The sequence below is a fragment of the Xyrauchen texanus genome, chromosome 5 (genome assembly GCF_025860055.1).
Source record: "Xyrauchen texanus isolate HMW12.3.18 chromosome 5, RBS_HiC_50CHRs, whole genome shotgun sequence".
In the NCBI taxonomy this organism is placed as follows: domain Eukaryota; kingdom Metazoa; phylum Chordata; class Actinopteri; order Cypriniformes; family Catostomidae; genus Xyrauchen; species Xyrauchen texanus.
The window spans coordinates 35,422,590-35,449,084 of NC_068280.1; the positions used below are offsets into that span (position 1 = coordinate 35,422,590).

The 26,495-nt window shown below is 36.4% G+C and overlaps 1 protein-coding gene across 1 annotated transcript; it reads right to left on the reverse strand.

Moving 5' to 3' along the window:
• Window positions 1-292: 292 nt before the first annotated feature.
• On the reverse strand, window positions 293-23,643 carry LOC127644191 (structural maintenance of chromosomes protein 2-like). The gene is made up of 24 exons (XM_052127248.1): window positions 23,385-23,643; window positions 22,791-22,940; window positions 22,578-22,700; window positions 20,427-20,465; window positions 20,022-20,132; window positions 19,273-19,317; window positions 18,642-18,875; window positions 11,762-11,911; window positions 11,416-11,649; window positions 11,033-11,192; window positions 10,586-10,703; window positions 10,331-10,469; window positions 10,071-10,190; window positions 9,754-9,958; window positions 7,913-8,048; window positions 7,704-7,828; window positions 5,419-5,612; window positions 5,035-5,178; window positions 4,030-4,224; window positions 3,726-3,926; window positions 2,027-2,143; window positions 1,750-1,910; window positions 1,423-1,570; window positions 293-955 (listed from the first exon to the last, which is right to left on the reverse strand). Exons 1-24 carry the CDS (start codon window positions 23,550-23,552, stop codon window positions 773-775), a joined length of 3,600 nt encoding a protein of 1,199 aa, XP_051983208.1. The 5' UTR covers window positions 23,553-23,643; the 3' UTR covers window positions 293-772.
• Between the last annotated feature and the right edge of the window lie 2,852 nt (window positions 23,644-26,495).

Consider the following 26,495-nt stretch of genomic DNA (forward strand, 5'->3'; position numbering starts at 1 on the left):
CTCTGCTGAAGTTGTTATTTTAAAACGATTTCCTGGCTTTAGTAGCATATTAGTAATACCAGCAATCAAGGAGTGCTGTTGAATATAAAACACTGAGTGTCGCTGACTCACTTCACATCACCAACTGGCTCATATCACACATAAAAATGGTCTTTTGCCTCCACCTGCTAGCTAAAATATGTATTGTCACAAAGTTAAATGTAGAGACAGACGGCAAGATATCATAATTATTTTATATCAAGTTAGTTCATTTTCTGATACTTCTAAGTTTTCCATAACTGTGGGAAGCATATAGGTCATAGAAGGCAATATATGAGTGTAGGTTAGACCTTTAATATATGCCATGACATACACTACCTAATATAGAACGGTCACATTTACTGGAAAAATATCAAACGACAAAATTAGCACTTTCTTACTCAATTCTCCTAAATGATTTATGTACATTGGGCATGGCTGTTTGGCTAAATTTAAATCAAAATCTTGTAAACGTTTTTATTTATACAAAACAAGCCAGCAGAAACAGTTAAAAAAAGAAAGAAAAGAATGACAGGTCTGTTGTACATCCTACAAACAAATACATTGAAATACAATGTACAAAGAGTGTAAAGGCGATTTTTAAAATAAGTAATGGAAAAAAAGTGATTTACAGAGCTGTTTGACATGTATTAGATGCACAAATGTGAGTGTGTTATCCCTGCAAAGTTTAAATACACCTTTTAATTTCAGCTGATACATCAACTGATTACTGAGAGTAATATAGAAAGTGTGTCTAGCTGGCCAGCATCTGTCGATGGCGTTTGTCCTTGGCTTTGTTGTGAGTACGCTGGGCCAAAACTTTTTCCTCATGTGTTTGAGCTGTGCGATTCACAGTGGAGACGCCATCCACAAACTTGGTCTTGAAAAGTACGTTTGCATTGGTGAACATTCCATCTTTCAGAGACACCACCACAAACTGCAAAGTAAAAATGACATTCAATTTCTGTTTTGATCAAATATAGTGATGTTACATCTAGCATTATGGTTAAAGAAAGCTAACAGTTTCGTTGTTGAAAAAACAAACTCAAATTCATTTTCATGATTCTACAAGTAATTCAACTAAAAATGACCACAAACAAAATTTTATTTTTAGATACACGGTATAATATTAAAATACATACTGTGTTTAATTAACCTACCTTTAAAAATCATGGAAATGCCACTAATTAGCAATAACACTTTATGGAAATTTAATGCCGTTATATTTTAATTATAACCTAACCTAATATACTAAAATTAAAATGTACTGAAAAAACAAACTAAAAATATACATTCAATTGAATAAAAAAATAAAAATAAATAAATAAATGTAAAACTATTTTATTTTTTTAGTAACATTATAGTGGTCAACACTCCAGGTGTGCTTGTAAGTGTGCGTATTACCTGTGAGTGTGTAAAGTGTGTGCGCAGCATTTGTCCGATATTTTGCGTGTGTGAGAGATCGAGAGCAGCGTCCACTTCATCCAGGATATAAATGGGAGCAGGTTTGAACAGCAGCATGGCCAAAATCAGAGAGAGTGCCACCAGAGACCTGAAAAAAATAAACACATCAGGTATCATAATGGGCACAAAGAGGGCATCTCATGTACACGGATGATGCTCTAATGGATCTGTGGGTTTAAGATGTTGACCTGGAGAGCAATAACCTAAATGGCTATTGATTCAAAGAGTAATATGGCACTATTAGCAGTAGAGTTGGCAAATGCTGACCTTTGACCCCCACTGAGCTCGGTGAGGTTCTCTTTCCAGGTGTTCCCCAGAGCCACTTTAAACTCCAATCCGTCCAGGACACCACACCCCTCGGGCGGAGCCAGACGGGCATTTGCCCCAGGCAACAGAGTGGAGAAGATGGAACCAAAATCCTTATTGACCTTCAATCACAATAGATTGTACTGAACATGATACATAATGTTTTTGTTCATTTGTTTTTATTTACTAGTTTTACTTAATGTCGTATTGTCAAAAAGTGACGAGTGGGTATTTTTACCTTCTGCCATGCCACATTGAGCGCCTCATTCTTTTTCTGGTCCAACTCCTCAATCGTTTCCAGAATTTTGGCTTTATCGTTCTCAACAATTCTCTTCTTCTTCTTAAGATCATTGTACTGAAAGAGGACAGAGAGTGTTATGACTATCATTTACTCACCGTCATGCCCTTCCCAATGTGTATGACTTTCTTTCTTCTGCAGAACACAAACAGAGAATATCTCAGCTCTGTAGGTCCATTCAATGCAAGTGAATGGTGACTAAAACTTTGAAGCTCCAAAAGGCAGCATAAAAGTAATCCATATTTCTCCTGTGGTTTAATCCATATCTTCTGGAGCGATCCAATCAGTTTTGGGTGAGAACAGACCATAAAACAACTCTTCTGTTTGTCCACTCGCCTTTTGAGGATTCACCACAGGTTATCTATGGGATTAAGATCCGGGGAGTTGCCTGGCCATGGATCCAAAATTTCAATGTAATGATCGAGCCACTTCATTATCACTCTTGCCTTGTGACATGGTGCTCCATCATGCAGAAAATGCACTGATCATCACCAAATTGCTCCTGGATCTTTGGGAGAAGTTGATCTTGCAGAATGTTTTGATACCATTCTTTGTTCATGGCAGTGTTTTTGGGCAGAATTGTGAGAGGGCCCACTTCCTTGGATGGAAAGCAACCCCACACATGGATGGTCTCAGGATGCTTCACTGTTGGCACGACACAGGACTCATGGTAGAGTTCACCTTTTCTTCTCCAGACTATCAATTTTCCAGATGCCCCAAACAGTCGGAAGGGGGCTTAATAAGAGAAAATAACTTTGCACCAGTCTTCTTCTGTCCAATCCTTGTACTTACTGCCAAATTTTAGTCTGTCCTTGATGTTTTTCTTGGAGAGAAGTGGCTTCTTTGCTGCCCTTCTTGACACCAGGCCATTGCCCTAAAGTCTTCGCCTCCCTGTGCATGCAGATGCACTCACACCAACCTGCTGCCAATATTGAGCAAGCTCTGCAATGGTGGTGACACGATTCCATAGCTGACTCCTCAGGAGGAGACGGTACTGGCGCTTGCAGTACAATCTGGGACGTTCTGAAGCCTTCTTCACTGCAGTTGAACCTATCTCCTCAAAGTTCTTGATGATCCGATAAATGTTTTTTTCAGTTGCAATATTCTTTGCAGCAATTTCCTTGCATGTGAGGCAATTTTGATGCAAAGCGATGATGGCTGCATGTCTTTAGAGGTAACCATTGCTAACAAGAACACAATGATTGGAAGCACTTCACTCCTTTTATAGCAATCAGTCTGCTCTTATAACCCAATCAGAATGATAGAGTGATTTCACATGACTAGTTCATATTTTCCCAGGTGCTGCTGATATGATTAGTGAAAGTTAGTGAAAGTTTTTTTGGCCAATTAAGCTTTTTGCAATTATTTAAAACGCATCGGATCACTCTGCACAATAATCTAGAAACAATGTTAATCAACACCACAACAAACACAAAATGTATGTCTCCTCAATCAAACACACCTAATTCAACTCATCAGCTCATTAGTGGAGACTCAAAGACTTAAAATCGGGTGTGTCAGAAAAGGGCGACATGCAAAATGTGCAGTGCTGGGGGGCCTCCAGGACCAGTTTGAGAACCACTGGTTTAACAAATAGCATTTTTCACAGCTAAAGACAGTGAGAGGTCAAAGGTCATACCCTTTCCTCAGCCTCGCTGAGCATATTCATGGCCCTGCGGTTGACGTTTCTCTCCAGCTTGTCCTTGGTCTCCCCGAGTCTCTTTAGTCTCTGTCCGGCCTCTTTGGGATTGTTGGTCTTGAAGTCGTAGGCCGTGTTTGGTTGGCCGAAAAGATGCTTCTCAGAAGAGATCCAGTCATTCTCAGCTAACATACGGGCCACCTGAACACACGCAAACATTACATACACACATTTATTTATACACATACTTGTCTACGATGGTCTCACTGACAATCCTCTCACATAAGGTTAGTGGTTGACTCACCTTGGCTGTGGCATCAGCACTGTCTTTCTTGTGTTTGCTGATGTTGTGTTCCTGCTCTTTGATTTTCAGCTGGGCGTCATTGTTTTGTTCACGGAGACGGTTTGCCTCTCCAGTCTTTCCTTTAATTTCTCTCTCCTGTCCTAGAATCACCTCCTTCTGCTGGGACAACTGCTCCTGTGCTACACGCACCGCTTCCTACACACACAGTGTTAAAATAAAAAGTTAAATTAAGTTCCAGTTTCTTATTTTGTTATTGGTGTAATGACAAAGTAGGGAATGTGCTTCTTGAGATTTTTTCTAATTGATTATTTTCACCATATGTCCATCTTTTTAAGGAAAAAGCATTGATTTCATAATTTCATACCATATTTTGAGTAAAATTCACAAGAGGTCAGTAACAGAAGCTGTAATAAAGGTGTCATGAAATAATCCTTTATTTTAATTCTTTTATCTTCCCTGAGTTCCACTGTTAATGTTAGTAGTTTGTTTTGCACCAAAACAGTCATTATTTATTAATATATGATAATTTTCCACCCTGTCTCTGGCCCTATGTCTGAAACACCAGTTTTCTGAAACCAGTTTTGGCTTAAGCGCCACCTTTAAACTTCAACATATACGCCCACTGTTATGATTGGCTAAAGTCGCACAACAGCCATATTTGAAACTCAGTCGGAAGAGAATAAACAAGCTCCACATTATAAAACAAAATTTCATGGTTTACACAATGCATATCCAACACATTACATCTGAATATATTAAACTCTTCATCTCAAGCACAACTGCTAACACACCATAAACTATCAAACAGTCATGACATTTGAAATATTCATGAATGCAACTGTTTACACGGTTTTGCAATTAGGTTCAAGTGTGTTTAACTGCCCCATCCTTCAAAAAGTTCCTTCAAAAAGACATTGTTCTAAACGATGACACACTCGTTCATTCTTCGCTTTTGTATTAATGATTAATGCAGGGGCCTTTATAAGACTTGAAATATTTTCACACCTTATTTGCTGAAACATCTGTGGTCATGTTGTCGATCTGCTCCTGGATGGCTTTGAGAGCTTCATCTACGGCCTGAATCTGCTGCTCATATCCAGCCTGTTCTCTCTTAAGCTCCTCTAACTCCAGAGCTACTGCATCTGCCTCCTACACAAAGAGAAGATAGATAAGAGTCTCAACAGCAACAGAAAAAAATTATAATTTCCATTAATTTCCAATCTCAATCTGCCTCAATCTGTTTTTTTGCAATCGAATGATTTTAATGATGCAGTGTCAAGTCAAAAAGACTTTAAAAAGACTTTTAAAAATGCATTTCGAGGCCAGTGGCTTTCATGTACTGTTTTCAGTCTGAAGCCCTGATTCAGTGTCACAGTAAACACACAGTACCTGCTGTTTCTCTTTTAGTCTTTTGTTGAAGGCATCTGCTTTGGTCTTGGCCTGGTTGAGTTTCTGCTGGGCTGTTTTCAGTTCTTTCTCTCTCTCGGCCGAAGCATTCTTCATCTTATTCTCCAGAACTTTGTACTTCTCCTCTGCTTTCCTCTCTATCTCTTTTGACTTTTCTAGTGTTTCCTCACATTCCTCTACAGAAACAAAGCACCTGAATGTTAAAGAACAACATCGAAACCAAGTGACCATGTTTGCAAAAATAACTTCTTATTTTACATTATATTTCTCAGGGTGTAAATAAGGTAGCTCCGAACACCTGTTTACGTTTTGTTCCCAATCATGTCACCTGTAAATTTCATGTTGATATGACAAAGCAATCAAAAGTAATAGCATTACAAACTTATTTATCCCAGTGTCCAAATACGTCTCCAAGTGTCCGAAAGCCTCTTCATAAAAATAAAACATAATAATTATACATAAGAACTAATTACACATGCAAATACAACGACTAAAGGTATGCCTTTCTCTGCAAAGCATGCAGGCATGAGTATGAGATCCCATTCAGTTCCATTCTGTGTCATTTGAGCCATCATTGCTGGCCACATTTAATTAGAGTAAGTGATCCTCGCTGCCCATATCTGTATGACTAATATGATTGGTTTAGCTTTCCATGCTACTGGACAAAGTACTACTACTACATTTCCAATCAAACGTTGCATGTGGGCTTGTTTTAAAGGGAATCCCCTCTAAGTAATGGTATGTGATATTTTACTATTGTGATATTTTTAGTTAGGTTATAAGCAAAAACGCAGTTGGAATAAGGAGGGTGTGGCTGGACCGTGAGGATGCATGCCTGCCACTGAGTTGCCAAATCAGCAGGAGAGAGATAAGAAGAGGCGGGGATGCCAGAGAGAGAGAGAGAGAGAGAGAGAGAGAGAGAGAGAGAGAGAGAGAGAGAGAGAGTGAGACATGCAGACATTCTGTGTATGTGTGTTTATGTTGCTGTGTTTTCAGTTTGATGTTTTGTCTAATTAAAGTCTTGTTGAATGTGGATCCGGCACCCGCTTCCTCCTTACCCAGATGAACGTAGATCCTTCACGCTAGTGGCAAAACCCAGGAAGGGAAGAAGCGCACGCTGCCCGGAGAACTCGCCGCTGCTATTCACCGGGAGGACCCACTGCCATCCGCCAGGAGGCGGAGGAGTGGCATGCTCGTGGGAGCCGAAGGAGAATGTTTTATTTTCTTTTCTCTCTCTCTCTCGCTCTCCCTCCCCTCCTCCCTCTCAGATTCTCAGGAGGAGGTGGTGGACCATCGGGTGGTAGAACGGCCAGAAGGGCAGAGATAAGGGAAGAGGCGGGGATGCCAAGAGAGAGAGAGACACACACACGGCCGCTCTATGTGTAAATATTGCTGTGTATTCAGTTTGATGTTCTGTCTAATTAAAGTCTTGTTGAATGTGGGTCCTTTCCCAGATGAACTGTGATCCTTCACAGAAGTTTATAAGCAACACGTGTTTACATGTAACACGTACAGTATGTCAAAGACATATACTTGGCTATTACTCACTATATTTTAATCTGCGAGTAAAAAGCTTTCCAATAACAACACATGGCTATTTTATCAGTTTGATGTTTTCACCGATTACAATATGTACAGTGCAAAACTTTTAATAAATTATCAAACCAGAACACTTGTGATTTGTCTGTAAATTTCAAAGCACTTGGTCATAATGCCTACACACGTTGTAAAGTATAGCTAAGATTTAAAACGATACCCAATTTGCATTGAAGACTATAGTTATTAAAATGTTTATAAATATTTTTTTTCAATCCAAGCTTAAAGGGTTAAGAAAGAGTTCTTCTGCCAAATAATATAATTGATTCTTCTAACTGTAGGGTGTTTACCGCTGTCAAGCAATGTAGCAACTTGGTTCTTTAATATAGAATATGAAGTCAGAGATGTGTGTTTTTAATATATTTTATGGCAGCTTTGAATGCAGCTCACCTACTTAGAATTTAGAGTCTTTATAAGACTACCGGCAATTCAAAAAGCATGAATCTGGCAATAGAAATATGCTTGCATTTGTTTCTCATCCCCATTATCTCAGCTGCATGAACATTTTCTCAAATCAACACAGCACTGGACTTGCCAGAAACAGCAAAGAGATGCATAGCGTATGGAAAGTTATTTGTATAAGGAAAACTTTTGACTAAGGAAAAAGCCATTGACTAGTCGCAAAGTAAAAAAAAAAAAGTAGTTGTGCAATCCCCAGTGCGCATGTGTACCAATGGTTTTGCGCAGGTTCTCCAGCTCCTCCTGTTGTTTGTGGAAGGAGCTCTGCTGAAGTTTAGTCTCCAGGATCCGAGCCTCCTCAGTCTTCAGGTCCAACTGCTGCTTTAGCTGACGAAATCTGCCAGAGCACAACAAATACTTTAGCCTTTCACCAGTTTAGCTTTGATATTAAATGGTCAACAAGGATTTTGGAGATTCTCACTTCTCAGCTGTTCCCTTGAGGCGGTTGAGCTCAGACTCCACTGTGGCGAGTTCAACCTCTTTTGCCCTCAGACTGTCATGAATGTCCTTCACTTCAGCCAGCTTAGTCAGGACAGACGCTGTCTGAGCACGTGCACCTACACACATAAATATTTAAACTACTTCAGACTAAATTTTGTGTAACGTTTTGTCAATTATCGGAGAACAGCACTTTTAGGGCCCAATTAAATCAGTTTTATTTGATTTTTTTCCCAAATTCCGTATTTTCCATTTTATTTTCTCTGCATTCCAGGTTTTAAAGTGTAATGGCATTTTATCATGAAAACAGGATTCGTACAGATGCTTCAAAGTTAAATTCAAGGACTTTGAAGGACTTAAGCAAATTTTTTTTGTTTTCAAGGACTATGCTTGAGATGCCATTAAAAAAAAATATATTTATTTGTTAAATTAAAATATTGTATTCATTGTGTTGATTTATTTTTTATAAAACACTTATTACAAGTACAACATCTCTTGCTTGGGATTTTGCGTAAATGAAATTGATTTATAATTTTTATTAGTATCATTATTATTATTATTACTACTAAATTGAATATAACATTTTAGTATACAGAAGTGATACATTCCTGTCGATTTTTTTATTTATTTCAAGCATCTATTTAAATAGAGCTTTGATTAATTGTGCATTTACACATTAATTTCATCCCAAATGTTACATTTCGTGACATTCCGTGTTATATTGATAATTAAATTTTTTTGACTGGATTCCGTCTTTGGTTTCTGCACCACTTAATTCATAGGGCCCTACACTTTTAGCCTTGCAAAATATATTCACCCCCAAAACAAAGTCTTTCTCCTGTATAAAACTCCCCACAGTAAATGTATATAGGTTTAAAAAGTGGTTGACTGATTTAGATTTCTCAAAAGCAATAGCGGATATATTATTTAAATTTCAACGTATTTGCACATCAAGGTCATAGGTCGCATTGCTTTTAATTGATGCTTATTTTAATTAAACAACAATTACTGTACTACATTAATGAGAATTTGGAGGGGAAAATAAGCTTCATTTACTTTATACAAAATATATATTTTTTTAGAATGAAATATAATTCAGACATACTTTCATGGAATTCCCCATTATATATCCTTTAGAATATATTTCTTAACATCGAAGCAATGTCAGATATAAGTACGGTAATTTGCTTTGAAAATCATGTCAGATCTGTTGTTCAAAGGAATAGTTTACCCAAAAATATAGTGACCAGAACTCCAAAAAAGGAGATAGTCAGCACAAAAGACTCCAGTTGTTTAATCAATATCCCCTGAAGCAATCCAGTTTGTTTTGGGTGAGAACAGACCAAAATAGAATTGTTCATCTTGACAGCAGTCTCAAGGCATGATCACGATTTCAAGATAAATTACACTTCCTAGTGCTTGATGCATGCGCAGATCCCTATATGGTGCTATAGGAAGTGAAATCGAGCATTAAATCATGATCATGTCTAAAGACTGTGATGACAAGATGTACAGTGAAAAAGGAGTTATATTTTGGTCTATTCTCACCAAAAAACACTTTTTGCTGACATTGATTAAACCACTGGATATGGATTACTTTTATCCTGACTTCTCCTTTTTGGAGCTTTTAGATTTTTAAATCACCATTAACTTGCATTGTATGGACCTACAGAGCCCAGATATTCTTCTAAGAATACACATCTGGGATGGCTTGAGGATCAGTAAATGATGAGAGATTACAATTTTTGCTAACCCTTCTAAAAACTAATGATGGGTCTGAAAACTTTTTCAGGGCATCTTATGAATTTGCAGTTACACACAAACCTCCAGTCAATGTTCCCTGTGGGTCAAACACATCTCCTCCAAGCGTAACGGTTTTGGTGCTCACACCCTTGTCAAAGGCAACTTTTTTAGCATTTTCCAAACTGTCACAAACCAGTGTAGTGCCAAAAACATACTCCATGGCTTTCCTCAGCTCTGATTCATAACCTACCAATGACAGAGCTGTGTGCACATTGTCTGGCCCAACCTGAAACACAAAACAAATAACTGAAAAATCACACTAACAATGTTTCATACAAGAAAAAAAAAAAAAAAAGATCAAATCAATAAGATAGCAATAAAATAGCAGGGTTCTTCACCAGGTTTTTGGCAATGCGCACTACATTGTTATTGAGGGTACGTGCTGAAATTTTGTTCAGAGGAATGATGGTGTATCTGCGTTTCAATTCCCCTTTTTCCAGAAGTTTCTTTCCAGTCACCTGCAAATAGATTTGGCAAGAAAAGAAGAGTCTTGCAAGTATAAAACTAAAGCATAATTTTGCCATTGAATGACAGAAATTGTACTACAAATAAATCAACGATTAATTTATGGCAATGTGTTCTGTAAGAGAAGTCTCACCTCATTGTCGACCACTACGTTATAGAGTCGACCACCGGCTACCACCTCCAGAGCTGTAGCGTTAGACACATCAGTCACACTGAAGAGATTTGCCACCAAACCTTTCACTTTACTGCGGTCCCAGCCCCTCTCTGGGTCCCTACAAACCCACATACAGTACCATTTTAATCAATGTTGTAATTGTAGCCAAATGAAATGGTGTATGAACTTCACATAAGTAAAATGAATGTGGATAAAATAGGCAGATTTTCTCACATGTATTCAAATCGCAGATTGGGAAATTGGCCCATGAGAGACTCGTAGGTTTCTCTGAGCTGACTGACATCACGTGAAAACTGCCTCTTCTGCTCCATCAGACCTTCCTCCCGTCCATCTAAACAACAACAACAACAAAAGTTATTCATCCGAATATCACCATAACACCACAGAATAATGTGTTAAACAAAAATCAATATAATATTTTAGCTTTGAATTTAGTCGCAGGTTTGAATAAACATGACTGCAAATCAGATTTTAGAGTTATAGTAGAGTGGTGAACGGCTTAAATTTCATTCTGTTCCTCATACAAAGCTCTCGTATGGCTTCAAAACACTTGGAATATACTGTAGCACACAAGTTAATTCAAGTGTTAATTTTCTTCTTTCTACCAATCATCCCTTTGTTTTTCACCAAAGAAAGAAAAAAATGGAGTCAGAAAAATACCTTCATAGTTGAGTTTCTTTATTTCAGCCTCCAGTTTCTCTATGCATTTTTTCACAGCCTCATGTGTGTCCTGGTCTTTTTTGTAGCCACTGTCCATCTTCTTGACCTGAGCCTGCTTAGTCTTCAGCTCCTGTTGTGCATGTTTAAGCTTCATCTGGGCCTAAGAGACACAACAGAGGCATTTACAATCACTCTTTATAATAATAAAAAAAATTATATAAATGAGATCAGATAATAAATCAGTAAATGTCTCAAAACTATACACATCAACCAACAGAGCAATAATACACTATGGACAGCAAACAAAGTACAACAGTATACAGTGGACAAACATTTTTGCATTACTGTGATTACTGAAATTGTTGACAGTCTTCAAAGATCACCTGTTTGGCCTCAGTTTCAGCTTTACTCATGTCATTCTTGCAGGTCATCATCTGCCCATTAAGTGTAGCTGCAGCTCCATCCTCATTGGCAGAGAGGCCAGCTGACACGGCCTTAAAATGCTGTTGGGCCGCCTCCAGCGCTTCTGCATCATTCTGACCCTCTTCCTGCACTGCCTTCAGCTGCTCCATTGCCTTCGTAACCTCCACTTCCTTGGCTGACATCATCTTTTTATCCTTGTAAAAATAAAAGATAAAACATTTTACATGTACAATTACATTTGTTCACTTAGCATCCGCGTTTATCAGTTTTCTTTATTTCAATAAAAAAAACAAAAAAAAAACATACCTCCTCCATGTTTTTGATGAGCTCTTTTCTTTTCTTGGTCTCATCTTTCAGATTTTGCTTCTTAAGGTCGAGAGCACTCTGGGCCTTTGTGTCCACTCTCTGTGCTTCAGACAATGTCTCTTCCAGAGTCTTCAACACTCCCCCGACCTCCTGAGAGAGGCAGACACCAATATAAGACATGCTAATGGACAACAAGTGCAGGAGACACAAATATCCAATCAATCAACCACACACTTTTCTAACAGGTATCAATTTGCATCATAAAAAATTCAAAAATGTTTTCCCGTACAATGTATTACATTCTTTTGCCAGTATATTACCCACCATACCACCCTCCATTTCAGACCTGCAGTCTCCACTGGACAAAAACTCTGTCACCTGACCAGTTCAGACAAATGTAACTTTACAGCATAACGAAATTTCTATCTAAACCCGAGGCCACAAATCAGGGACCACATTCTATTATAAACCGTTTGTCTTCACACAGAACAGTTAAGCATTTTTTTTAACTTGAAGACAACACAGAGTAGCTGCATCTGAAGCAACATGTATAACATAAGATGCGTTTACACCAGTGGATCTCAATTGTTTTGTCATGCCCCCTTTTTGAACGTGAAACAAAATTTGTTTTGTTTTTATAAAAAAAAAAAGCTTTAACTTTTTTTTTTTTACTTAATTTAATGCAATTTTAATAATAAAGTCTTCACCTTTTTGCTGAAGTTTTCAACTTTTTTGCTGAATAATGACTACATTGTTCTGTTATTTTCTGTATACTTTGTGTAACAATACATAAAACATTTAATAATACCTATATACATTTAAAACATCAAAGAAGTATTAATAATAAGTGATACTACTGCAGGTTAATATGTAACCGCTCATTAAATTTTAATGAACAAGATGCTGAATTTATATTTGAAGAATCTTCTTCAAAGTTTTCAAAATGCAAATTTGGCCACTGCAGGCTCTGACATTTTTTAGACAGCTTTATAGAGAAAACGGTTACAAGATCTTGTAACCCAAATGTCCCAGGTGTCAAAGCAGTTTATTCTTCTACATCTTAAAAGATTCAAAAGTGACATATATTGCTCTTTATTTCTCACATCATTTTTAAAAGAAAACAAATCCTAAAAAAGGAATGCTAATAGATTGTTCATTAAATAATAAAATTTCAGTTTATCCAATAAAAAAAAATTCTCTCCCCAATTTGAATTCCCAATGTGTTCTAAGTCCTCGTGGTGGCGTAGTGACTTGCCACAATCTGGGTGGCGGAGGACCAAACTCAGTTGCCTCCGCGTCAGAGACCGTCAATCTGCGCATCTTATTGCGTGGCTTGTTGAGCGCGTTAACGCGGAGACATGGCACGCGTGGAGACTGCACGCTATTCTCCGTGGCACAACTCACCACGTGCCCCACCAGAGAGCGAGAACCACATTATAGCGACCACGAGGTGGTTACCCCATGTGACTCTAACCTCCCTATCGACCGGGCAATTTGGTTGCTTAGGAGATCTGGCTGGAATAACTCAGCATACCCTGGATTCGAACTCGCGACTCCAGTGGTGGAAGTCAGCGTCAATACTCGCTGAGCTACCCAGGCCCCCCCCATTGATCAATATCATTAATAGTGATTACAATATCAAGTGAAATAATCTTTATGATTTTAGTCATAATTGTGCACACCTACTCCTGCAAACACCTCATAAGAAAGCCAGTCACTCCCACAATACAACAAGCTTATTGGTTCCCATGGTTACCGCAAGTAAATTCATGGCCTCTACACAGCAGTTATAACCATAAATCACTAATGATTGCTTTGTGCTGTTAGACCACAGTTCTTGCACTTACTTTCATATGATGCTTGAAGGATGCATGATGACACAGAGGCAGAAGCACTTGCAAATTCTCAGTAATGGTGAAGATGGCACGAAAACTAACGGTTGAAATAATTACCAAATTTAATGCACCGGTAATACACTGCAGTCTTGACTAAGCTAAGACCCAGATCCAGACCAAGAAACTAAGTAGCAAGACCCAGATCAAGACCACCTTTATATGGTCTCAATACATCTTGAAACCAAGACCACAAGATCAAGACTCCAACTCTGAGACAAAGCACAATGTGCTTAAGCTAACAACACACAATTATTATCTTTCATGTTTTTACTGAACACATCCCATTAAAGATTCACATTACTGTGGCAAAAGTAAGTGAACCCATTAATAACCGCAACCAAGCGCTTCCGGTTGCTGTGGATTAGACAACATTCAGTAGGAATTTTGGTCCATTCTTCCTTACAGAACTGCTTCCGCTCAGCTATATTCTTAGGATGTCTGGTGTAAACGGCTCTTGAGGTCATTCTACAACATTTCTATTGGGTTAGGGTCTGGGCTCTTACTGGGCCACTCAGAAAGTTGGATTTTCTTTTTTTTAAAGCCATTCTTTATTGGATTTACTTTGATGTTTATGGTAATTTCCCTGCTGCATTACTCAACTTCTACTGAGCTTCAGCTGGTGCACAGAAACCCTGACATTATCCTGTAGGATATCTTGACAAACTTGGGAATTAATTTTTCCCTCGATGATAGCAAGTGTCCCAGGCCCCGTAGCAGCAAAGTCATACTTCACCGCTGATGGGATGATGTTTTCATGTTGGCATATGGTACACTTTTTACGGCATATTTACTGTTGCATGTTCTTCCCAAACAATTCAACCTTAGATTCATCAGTCCACAAAATAATTCCCCAGTAGCATTGTGGAGTGTCAAGGTGGTTTTTACTTGTCTAAAAGAACTGCATAAAGTCTTATAGATACAAATTATGCCTTTTCTGTTTTATTTTATTTTTTCTCGATTCCATGTTAAATGTTTTATTGAATGTTAAATATTATAACCAAATTGTGATGAATAAAAATAAATACTGTCCAGCTTTAATAAAATGAAAATATAATACTTTGACAAATATATATGTATTTATAAAAGTCTTAGGCACATAAGATGTTTCACAAAAGCATTTGTCTTAAGATGGTTATTTATACCTTCAGCTTTAGTGTGGCAATAGGAAATATAAATGTTAGACCATGTTAAACTTTATTTTGCAAATAGAAAATATTAGAATAGAAGAACTGGGAGCCCTGCAACAGATGTCATGGCGCCCACAAAGGCCACCACTTAACACAGAGTCAGTCAGGGTTTACATGGAGACAGAAGCAATTGAGACAGCCTAACTAGATATAAGAACTGTGGCGAATTCTCCAAGAAGTTTGGAACATCCTATCTGCCAACAACCATGAAAAACCATGTCCAAGTGTACCTGGAGAATTGGTGCTGTTTTAAAGGCAAAGGTGGTCACACCGAATACTGATTTAGCTTTTTTATGTTTAGTGGACTTTGTATGACATTAAGAGATAAATTAAAAATATTTATGTAAACTGTTTATTTGTGAAGACTTCCTCACTATGTAACATTTTTCACAAGTGCCTAAAACTTTTGCAGAGTACCATGTATGCATGTGTGATAATATATATATATATATATATATATATATATATATACACACACATATACACATATACACAATTTTTTGTAAAAACAATTAATAAAGAAAAAATGCATAACAGAGCTTTACAGTATTAATAAAAACAATCTGATTACCAGAGGCAAAAGGCTGACATGGCTGAATCACAACATGCTGATATTCAATACACTTGCTTATGTGATTAATGCTTGCATATAATAATATAAATGATCTAACAATTTAAAATTATATGATTGTTACTAAGAGTATTATTATGACTGCTTTGAATATTACACTTTTATACAGTAGTAATATTTTTCTGTCGTAATGTAAATTTCACGCAATCAGTCAAAAAGTGCTCTTATTTCAGATGGACTTTTATTTTGAAAGATCTTTGAAGTTCTTCTTGTTTGTGAAGAGTTCATTATATCAAGCTTCCCACGACTTGTGAGCGGAAATCTCCAAGCTGCAATGGAGAAAGAGTTCATTTGAGAGTTCACAACCATTTATGCACTCAACACACTGATTTGTGGCTCTGCAGATGGATACTATTATAAATCAAGCATTCATAGTGTGTGCGTTCGTGCCTGTGAGTGAAGGAGATGACAGGGCAGAGAGGCGCCTCTTATTTATACTATAGCGCGCAATGCATCTGACTGTATATTATTTAATTAATGACATCTTTGTTGTTTACCGATCACACTTGGCCATATAGAGTCTTTTTCATTATTATTTTCAAATTATCTTTGATTTCATCTGAAAATTCTTAGATCACATGACATTTTGCTAATAGCAGCATACTTTAATATGGTACCAAATTAACAACACGATGATATCGTACCAATTTAAATTTTTTGGTATTTTGGTATTGTGACATTTCATTAGTACAGGTATACCCTAGTAGCCACAGTACTAAATTGTCTCCATTTATAGAAAATGTTTCCAGCTTTATGCAAAGCAACAATTCTTGAAATCTTTTTTTGCAAGGCATGGGCCACGTTAGTGTTGTCAAAAATACCGGTTCTCAGGTACCAAGTCGGTACTCAAACAAAAAATGATTTATGATACCGTAATTTCTGGAGGTACCTGGGTACCGAGTCTACCCGGTACCCATGCAGAATCGGGAACTTTCAAACGCTCACAACAAGAAAAAAAGATGACGACAAGCAAAGCTGCTGCGTAATCCCAACTGAATCTTGTCGAAAAGAAAAGTGGAAAATGCCAGGATTGGAAATTCGTAGGTTAGGGAAACATCATAGATTAGCAAAAACCTATTTGTAAACGGTGCTTTTGCAATTTTCTGACGAGAGGAGGAAACACATCAAACTTAATAAAGCACCTGAAAGACAGACACCTGGATTTATTCAAGCAACTAAAGCAGGTGAGTTTAAAAGCATATTATCATTTGCATTAGGGCTGAAATGTTTAGTCGACATTATCGACATCATCGAAAATACAAAATTGACGAGAAAAATGTTCGTTGTTGATCTCATTTAATGTAACTTGAAATCACAATAAACTGTAGCGATGACACGTGAGAGCAGCAATTCACGCCTGATGGAGGAAGAATTACACAGATCACAGTCCAGAAGCACTCTAAACTTTCACAGTTTATTTTATGCATATCCCTAAGTATTAGGGAATTATATATATATATATATATATATATATATATAAAAAGTACATTCAGAAGCGGAGGCGGAGCTCTTTAAAGGAAACATCCTGGCATTACATCTTAAATGCAGTAAAAATTAATGCGTTATAGCTTTATTAAAGTTCAAATAATGCAGAAGCGGCTCATGTCATGTATAAACTCAGAAACTGGCATTTCTCTATGTGGCCGGTGCCTCTTCTATAAGTTGCGCGAATGTCCCAATCTAAGGGGGAGAGATTGAAACTGCACCCGGCTGAGAGAGACTCTGCCTCGGGGACGCTCCTCCCTCGAGCACACATTAATGCAGCTAGATTAGAACTTATTTAATCATAATATGGCAAATGGTCTGCACTTATATAGTGCCTTTTTAACCTTAACGGTATTCAAAGCACTTTACACTGTGACTCATTCACCCATAGCTGCCAAGCAAGGTCCTTGCCTGCCATTGGGAGCAACTTGGGGTTCAGTGTCTTGCCCAAGGACACTTCAGCATGTGGGCCAGGATTCGAACCACCAACCCTGCGATTAGTGGCCGACCCGCTCTACCAACTGAGCCCATAAAATCTATATATCTATAAATGTCCATATGCATTGCTTATTATGAAGAAAAATGGCAAAATGCAGCATTATTAATAAGAGAGCACTTTGCACATTAGTTTGGAAATAGTTTTTTATTAATTCTATTGTATGCTTGTTTAATTAGGTTTTGTTTTTTAGTAGTTGGTAAAACTTTTAGTTAAAAGTTGAAGCAAATCTTATATAAGTGTTCAAAAATACTTTAAGCATACATTGTTCAGTTTTGTTATAATTAAAAAATAATATATTTAAATTAAAGTGTTGCTCAATGGCATATTTTTGTTCTTAGTTCTGCTGCTAATGTTTTGTAGATTTTGTTATTAAAAGAGTGTTGTTTAGTAACTTGTTTTTGTGTTTTGCTTTGGTACCGAAAATGGTATCGAGTACCGCGAAATTTCACTGGTATTGGTACCGTGACAACACTAGTCCACGTTAGTAAATGCCTCTTGTGACTACAAACTCAAAATGTTTGAGTGCTTTTTATAAAAATTCAAAGTAGCTCTAATCCACACCTCCAATATAATTTCATTAATTGGATGCCAGGTTAGCCAACTCCAGACTCTAATTAGATTTCTTTGTTGTCTTTAGCCTAGGGATTCACATTACTTTTTCCACAGCACTGTTAATGTTTAATGGGATGTGTTCAATAAAGAAATTAAAAATGAATATATATACAAAAATCACAATCTGCCACTCTCACATTTAATTTACACAGAATCACATAAATATTTCTGCTCTGCCCTAATACTGCATCACTTTTTTATGTGACAGAAGTCAGTATAATATTTTCCATATCCCAGACAGCCTTCTTTTAACTCCTTAGAAAGTACAATTTCTTATTATGTGGGACTGTGGACACTATTTAAAATTAATCATAGGAGAAAATATACCTTCATAGATTCATACATATTTTTTTTCCCATTGATTTATTATCAACATAACTGTTAGTTGCTAAAATAAATACAGTCCAACCAAACGTGCCAAGATTGTGACATACATAACTTAAATTGCAATGTTTAATAGTCAGCCAAGAAAGGTTTTGACTCATGATTTCTCACAATGAAAGCAACACTCCATGAGATAGGATTCTCATAGTATGAGAGGAAGCTGAGCCTCCCAAAGGCGGCTGCTCACCTTGTCCCTCCTGCGCTCCAGCTCCTGTATTTCTGCGCTCAGTTCTTTCACTCTGGCCTCGTTCTGTCTCATGTTCTCCTGCAGCTGTGTGATGGAGCTTTGCATCACTTGCAGGTCTTCAGCAGACTTCAGCTTCGTCTCCTCTGCACACACAAACAGATATGCCACATAGAGACGGCTTAAGTGCTCGATTTCACGCATCAGCTTCTGGTACTCCAAGTAGGATGCACGCTCCTATAGAGAGAGGAGAATATGTGAAAGATTATGAGTGAAAGAAATGTCACAAATTTTCCTTATTAAAAAAAGTCTCACACAAAGAAATGAATAGCAATTTTGAAAATATGTCTAAAATAATATACAGCTCAGCTCTACATGGAGGCTGCCATATTGAGATCATATGACCAGCAGAATTCTTCTCATTTTATCTTGGCAACCCACCTATAGTTTGACACTTTTGCTCACTGAATAAACTAGCCAAGGCTGGCTGTGAACAATGCATTTAAAGAATGGAATCAATAACAAAAATGATTGCTTTTGCATGCTGAAGTATCCACGCCGCTAGGCGTTAGTTCAAGTCTACTGCCATATCGGCCAGCACAACATAAATTCTAAATTAGGGTATAATACAAACCTCCTTCAGTTTCTCCATAGCAGGGGTGATCTCCTCATCCAGGATCTGTACCACACACACAAACTCCATGACATTAAAATGCTTAGTAATTCAAGAAATTTAAATATAATTTAATTTGATACTAAAATGAAAAATAAAATAACAATACTAGGCTTCATGCAGTATTGGTCGGTACAGGTGTGCTGTCTGACTGACAGGTGGCTGCTTCCGAGCATTTTCATGCACTGTGAAGTCGCTAATACCTTGCATGAATGGTCAAATGCACTTCTTGTTCAGAATTCTTGTCTCGATAAGGTATTCATTTAAACAGTTGGTTATGTCTTAAGTGAATGTAAACTGGCAGGAAAAAAAAAAAATCTGATCTGTTATTTAGGACTTGCAGATAACATATAGACCTGCCGCTGTCTTTAATATTAATCATGCAATATTGACAAGATAAGAAAAAAAAACACTCACTGCTCTTAAATTATTTCTTCTTTCTTTATTACTGACTCTTAACTTGAGTAATAAACTAATAAATATAATGTTTACTTACCAGTTATTGAGAAATACTTGCTGGCTACATGCCATTGTTTTAATTTAATTTGTTCAGATTTAAATTAATATTAGACTGTTTAAATAAATGTGTGTTTGCAGAGCTATCGAAACTGTTTTTGATAATTCTGAAATGTCACCATTAGTATCAAGTACCAGAATTTTGGTATTGTGACAACCCTAAATTGAATAAATAAATTCAATAAAGTGCGTACGGTCTGAATCTCTTTCAACTTGGCATCTTTCTTCTCAATGGTTTTCTGTGCGCTAATCTTCTTGCACTCGTACATCCGTGTACCTGCTGCCTCCTCAATCATGGCCAGAATCTGTACACAAACGATTTTTAGGAGCCAAGAAATACATCAGAGTTTCAAAATTTTGACCAATGAATTTACATGACTTTTTGCTAATATGTCAATCAGACCAATCTTTAAAACAGTTTGAAGATTTTTTATTTTTTTAATTCCATGACGTTTCCAGGCCTGGAAAATGATCCGAAATTTATAGGTTTTGCATTACCTTAGAAACCCTGGTCAAATATCACTGATGAAAACACAAAATATTAACTTTGCATCTGAGATATTGGATGTTTGTGTCACAGCTCAGGATCTCAATCTCACCTCAGGAGGCTTCATGTTTAAGACTTTGGTGATTCTACCCTGAAATTAACACACAATTAGAGTGGTTAGGAATGTGAACAACTGACATATTTGCTTAACTAGCAGAAAATACAAAAACGAATTTGTATAATCGGTCTTAAAATATAAATGTGGTTCAGAACATATTCTGCCCTTATACTTTAGACCAGGGGTCGGGAACCTATGGCTCGCAAGCCATAAGTGGCTCTTTGTAAAAAATCATGTGGCTCGCCGAGTCTCTCACCATTCACCAACACGTTATCATTTAAAACTTTATAGAGATACTTTTCCAACAGAAAGTGTGGGTTTTATTGCAAAGCTTGAAGTCAATGACTTTCTCCCGAATTTTACACCCTACTTCTGGTGAACAAGGTTTGAAATGAACACCCGCCAAATGCAGATTTATCATGCCGAGTATTTTGCTGATGTGCCAGCCACAGTGAAAGGCGACCTGAAAGACTTGTCGGAGAGATATATAACAAGAAAATAGACACAAAGACGCATGTTTGACGAAACATTATATTTTGAAGACCAGACGAAAGAAAAGAAGCCGATGCGCATCTGATTTGATGTGTGCGCATTGAGCTCTGATTGCAATGAAAGCACATCTCCAACACATGAACACTCATAAGAGTTCTGAGACTCGTTTCCCAATAACTATTGATCTTAGCCCTTAAGATTTTTCTACGAGCGATTTTATGAACGTTCGTTATTTTTATGTGCAACCCGGGTGTGATATAGCACCCGCAAAATGCGACGAGACTCAATCCAGTTCGCGAGCACCTCTCCAAATGCATTTCATGCACGAGTAATTTTTCTCATTTACCTGCAAAAGGTGGGTGACCTGTAAAATGTCTCAGAGTGACAAAAGACAAGAAATGCTGACGTGTTTGAAGAAACACACTTTATTATATATTTAAGAACAGACAAAAGAAAAAGCTGTCAATGCTTGTGTCTGATTCACTGTTCAGAGGCATGCAACGGGACCCTGTCACGTGAAACATGCGCATGTAAAGAGTTATTTTCACTCCTTTTTCTCGGTTTCATTCAACTAAAAACTGTTTGCAAGAATAATGTAGTCTATGAGAATGCTGCAAATGGTCTCCGATCATCTCGTGAGGTACTGTGAGTTTAGTTTGCTCTTACACATTGTGAACGCAACTCTGCAGGTTCAGTAATATATACAGGTATCTTTGTATTAAATAAACAAAGACGAAAGTGATTAAATCATAAGGTAATACAAGAAACGTTCAACTTGAACCTAAAATCAGTTCCATTTTCTTTTCTTTAGGCAGCATAAATATGACCAAAATGGAATACAAACACATTCTATAAGAACACATATTTAGCAGCATTTTTTGGGAACACAATAATTTTTAGGCTTATTTATTATGATGATTATTATAATCATCTTTACATTTATCTTTAGTTCTTAAGTTGTATGCTAGTAATTTTCACCTGTTACTGTACTGACACTTGCGTGATGGCAAATGGAGCCGTTGGAGACGGTAAATGTTTGGATTTGGGGAGGTGGTTATATATAAGATTTATTTAGCACTTCGTTATTTGTATTGCTTTTTCGTTTAAAGTGCAATATGAATTTAGAAATGTCTTTTGTTCAAGTTTTTCGTGTTTCAATAAATTAATAACATTTTTAAAGCAAAACAAAATAAAGCAATAATATTCACCGAACTTGGGGATTGAACATATAATCGGATATTGATATTTTAAATGCGATTATCATTAAAATGTTTTTTACATATCGCCCTGCCCAAAAAGAAGTAAATATTTTCATGAAGTAAAATTAAGTAATTTTATGGAGACCTGCACAAACACGTGTAGGTACTCAATTCCATATTGCAACATGTTACCAAATATTTGCACATTTGTTTGTTTTTGCGTAGTCTATGGGCAATATAAACATTGATTTTATTGAAAAACTTAGTAAAAAAAATGCATCAACCAAAATTTTTTTAATTGGCTCCTTAGTAAAAAGAAAAGGTTCCTGACCCCTGCTTTAGGTTATACTGCCTGCTAGCAATTAGTGCCTCATTGTTAGATCAAACATGTTCATATAAATAAAACATTCACATAACTTGAAGTCCTTAATCAGTGTGTTTTTGTGATAATTACCTGCATAATTAGAAAATGGGGGTTGTTGACATTCAAGCCAACTGAACAAAACAAATCTTGGACTCGCAGATTGTTGGCATTCACACCGTTGATGAGGTACTTATTCCGCCCACCTATGACCACCTGAACAACACAAAAAAACATTATCTTTGGCTCCTTGATTTGTGCCGCTGCTCAACTTTCAAAATGCCTCAGTTATCTCAGGCCGAATACCTGTCGTGTGATGGTAATCTCATCGTGTGTTTCGAACCCAAGTGGACTCTGTTTCTTGTTGGAGTTGTCGAAAGTGATGGACACCGTGGCCTTAGTAATCCCAGCAAGGCCATTTTTGTACACCAGATCTTGGAGATTTGTTGCACGAACCTGTTTAAGTTTAATAAACCAAACCCAGCATCACATTACAGTTCCTAAACTCTAGAACTCAAATTCACATTTCACTAGACAGTCATGCTGTGTACCCATATAATATACAAAACACATCTATTCTATTTAGATCCAGTTTAGACAGATCTTTGCATTTTTTTTTATCTATGTGTCTGTTATTTATACATTTAACAAGTATACATTCGTTACTTGTTTGAGAAATATATTAATAATATTGATTAACTTAAACTTCCATCAAAAACCTGTGTAACATTTATATATGTCATGTGTTCAGACAGACAGACAGACAGACAGACAGACAGACAGACAGACAGATAGATAGATAGATAGATAGATAGATAGATAGATAGATAGATAGATAGATAGATAGATAGATAGATAGATAAACAACAAGATAGTTGCATGTGTTTGTTTAGTACTGGCCTGTGATAGGTTAGATATGCCCAGCAGAAAGCAGATGGAGTCCAATATATTTGACTTTCCACTGCCGTTCAGTCCAGTGATGGCGTTAAAAAACTGATCAAATCCGTTAATCTCCGTCCTCTCGGCGTAGGACTTAAAGCCCTCAAGTACAATAGACTTTATGTACATTTCGAACACACACCGTGTGAGGAAAATGGAATAACAACGCTATAACCCGCTAAAGCGTATGCGGTATATAACCGGGATGGTTCTCAACGCTTCTTTCACTTCAACCAGACAAACTTGAAATTTGGCGCCAGGCGCGTTTCCGCTCCGCCGTTCAAAAAAACGTCAACAGATTTAAGAACAAAGTTAGAACAAAATCACACAAATTCCTCTATATGTTAAGAATTTCTTTTAGTTTATTTTGTGAAATATCACGAATATTACAAATAAAACATTGCCATTAGAGGAGGAATTAAATATTTATTTTCAGTCAGGCTATTTTTTAGCTGCCGCATTACTGGACCCAAACAATCTTTGACGTCAGGGCTATTATCTTTGGTTTTACTAATATCCCCTCAAATAAAAGGAAAGAATACTATATTATAAATTTAATTGTAATTTTTGCTAAATTTCATATACATAAATGGGTCATTCCTGGGATTCGGTAATATTTCAACTTGGACTTTTTTAATTTTTGAACTACATATGATTACATTTCTAAATACCCCACATTATTAGGTACATATCAAACCTTCAAAAAATCATATTTTCCCATCTCAGGCATTAAAGACTTTTTATTATTTTCAGTTTTTTTCAGATTTGTACACCTTTTATTCTCAACCCCGTAACGGACAAAATTGAATTAGTTTAAACAGGATTTTACACAAAATTTGTTATAAAACAAACATCTACCTACTGCTCATGTGTCCCTCATACCAATTCAATGACTTCAAATGTAACATTTATGATAATTTTCACATTTGTATGTGATGGAAGTTACAAATATCCAAATTGTTTGTCCGTGGTCTCTTTTAGTAAGAAAAAAAATAATTTAGATGTTTCACTAAAACCACAATTTTACTTTGTTAGCCCTTAACATGTCGGGTGCTAATCAGCAAGAAATGCTTTAATTTTTAATTGTCTTCCTTATTTTATTTTCCAAAAATATTAATGTGACAGGGTTGAGAATGCTGTGATGGGGTTGAATACTGTAACAGGGTTGAAAGGACACATTGGCCTACTTTTAATTTGTATTTGTTTAATACGAAAATTCCTCTTTGAGACTCAAACAAAACACTATTTTATTTTAGGCAACCATGTAATAAAGACATAGTCATATTTAATTTTTTCGTTTTTACTTTATTATCTGAACTGCAGTGAGAATTTAAACAAAGAAAACTACTGCAGACAGTATGGTCGTTAGTAACTTTTCAATATTTTTGGTAAGAAAAAACAAAAATAGATTACCAAACAGAGCCTTTTATAAAATGGTCACAATAGGTAAATTCACTATAGTGTCTAAAACATTCCTCAGTGCTGGAACATAAAACAAAACTGCAGCAGATAAAAGTTCATAATAACATAACATAAAACAAACTGCAGCAGATAATAGTTCATAATAACATAAGTAACAATCAGTGGGTCATTACAAAAGAAAATGCCATGTTAACACAAAAACTCAACATAAACAGGATTTTAAAATAGTTATTTTATGAACATTTGCATAAAATACCTGAACAAATGTAAAGAAACAAAAGGTCTAATCCATATTTATTCATAGAGGCACCACAGTGCTGAGCTACCAAGTGTGTGTGTGTGTGTGTGTGTGTGTGTGTGTGTGTGTGTGTGTGTGTGTGTGTGTGTGTGTGTGTGAGCGTGTATTTATCACTTTGTGGGGACCAAATGTCCCCATAAGGATAGTAAAACCCGAAATTTTTGACCTTGTGGGGACATTTTGTCGGTCCCCATGAGGAAAACAGCTTATAAATCATACTAAATTATGTTTTTTGAAAAGGTAAAAATGCAGAAAGTTTTCTGTGAGGTTTATGTTTAGGGGTAGGGTTAGGATTAGGGAATAGAATATAGAGTTTGTTCAGTATATAAACCATTATGTCTATGGAAAGTCCCCATAAAACATGGAAACACAACATATGTGTGTGTGTTTAAATGGGACTGTTCTGTTGCCAGGTTGTATCTACAGCAATAAAAATAATGAAAGACGGGTCTTAAATGTCATTCGAGTCCCGTCCGCACTAAATCTGCTAGGTAATATTATCATATGATAAAATGGGGATTTTATCATTTTATTTTTAGTGATCCACATTCTGCGCTGTTTGGGAGGCAACACTTTGGGGACCCAAAATTTTAAATACTGCATGCTGAAATTGGAATCATTCTTGCACATTTAGCTCAAGCATTGTAAACATTTAGCAATTTCTCAAATGTCACTTTAATTTTTAATTTGATAGAATTGGGCATTGATAGCTTTGTCTGGTTGATATTTTAATTTTGGTAGGTATGCAAGGACATTAACAGCATTGAGATGTGATTTACAGTTGTTTCATCAATTGAACTTGCACAAGAGTAATAAGAAAAGAGTATGCTGTATGACTATTTTGTACTATTATGTTGTTTTATATATATATATATATATATATATATATATATATATATATATATATATATATATATATATATATATATATATATATATAACAAAGTTGCCCTAAAACATTTTACTAAGGTTCAAGTAATCCTTATTCTTGTTAAGGCAGTTATTCACATATTGTTTATATTTACACATAAATCCTTTTAGAAAAAAAAAAGCAATTAATTTTGATTGTGCTTTAAGCTCGGTATACTTACCATCACACATTCCATTTACAACACTAAATAAATATAATGTATTAAGATTAATATGCACCACATTACTGAGTGCATCATCAGAGACCCCTTTTGTGTGCATTTGCACAACACAAATTAGATTTCCGCTACTGTAGAGTTATGTTACAGTCTAAGTGCTTGAAAGCTGAACTACTTTTTTTTTTTTTTATTTCTTCTTTTTAACAAGAGAGTGTTCTGTAACAAGTAAAGGTACACTCAAAGTCATTTGGAATAGTTCATCCA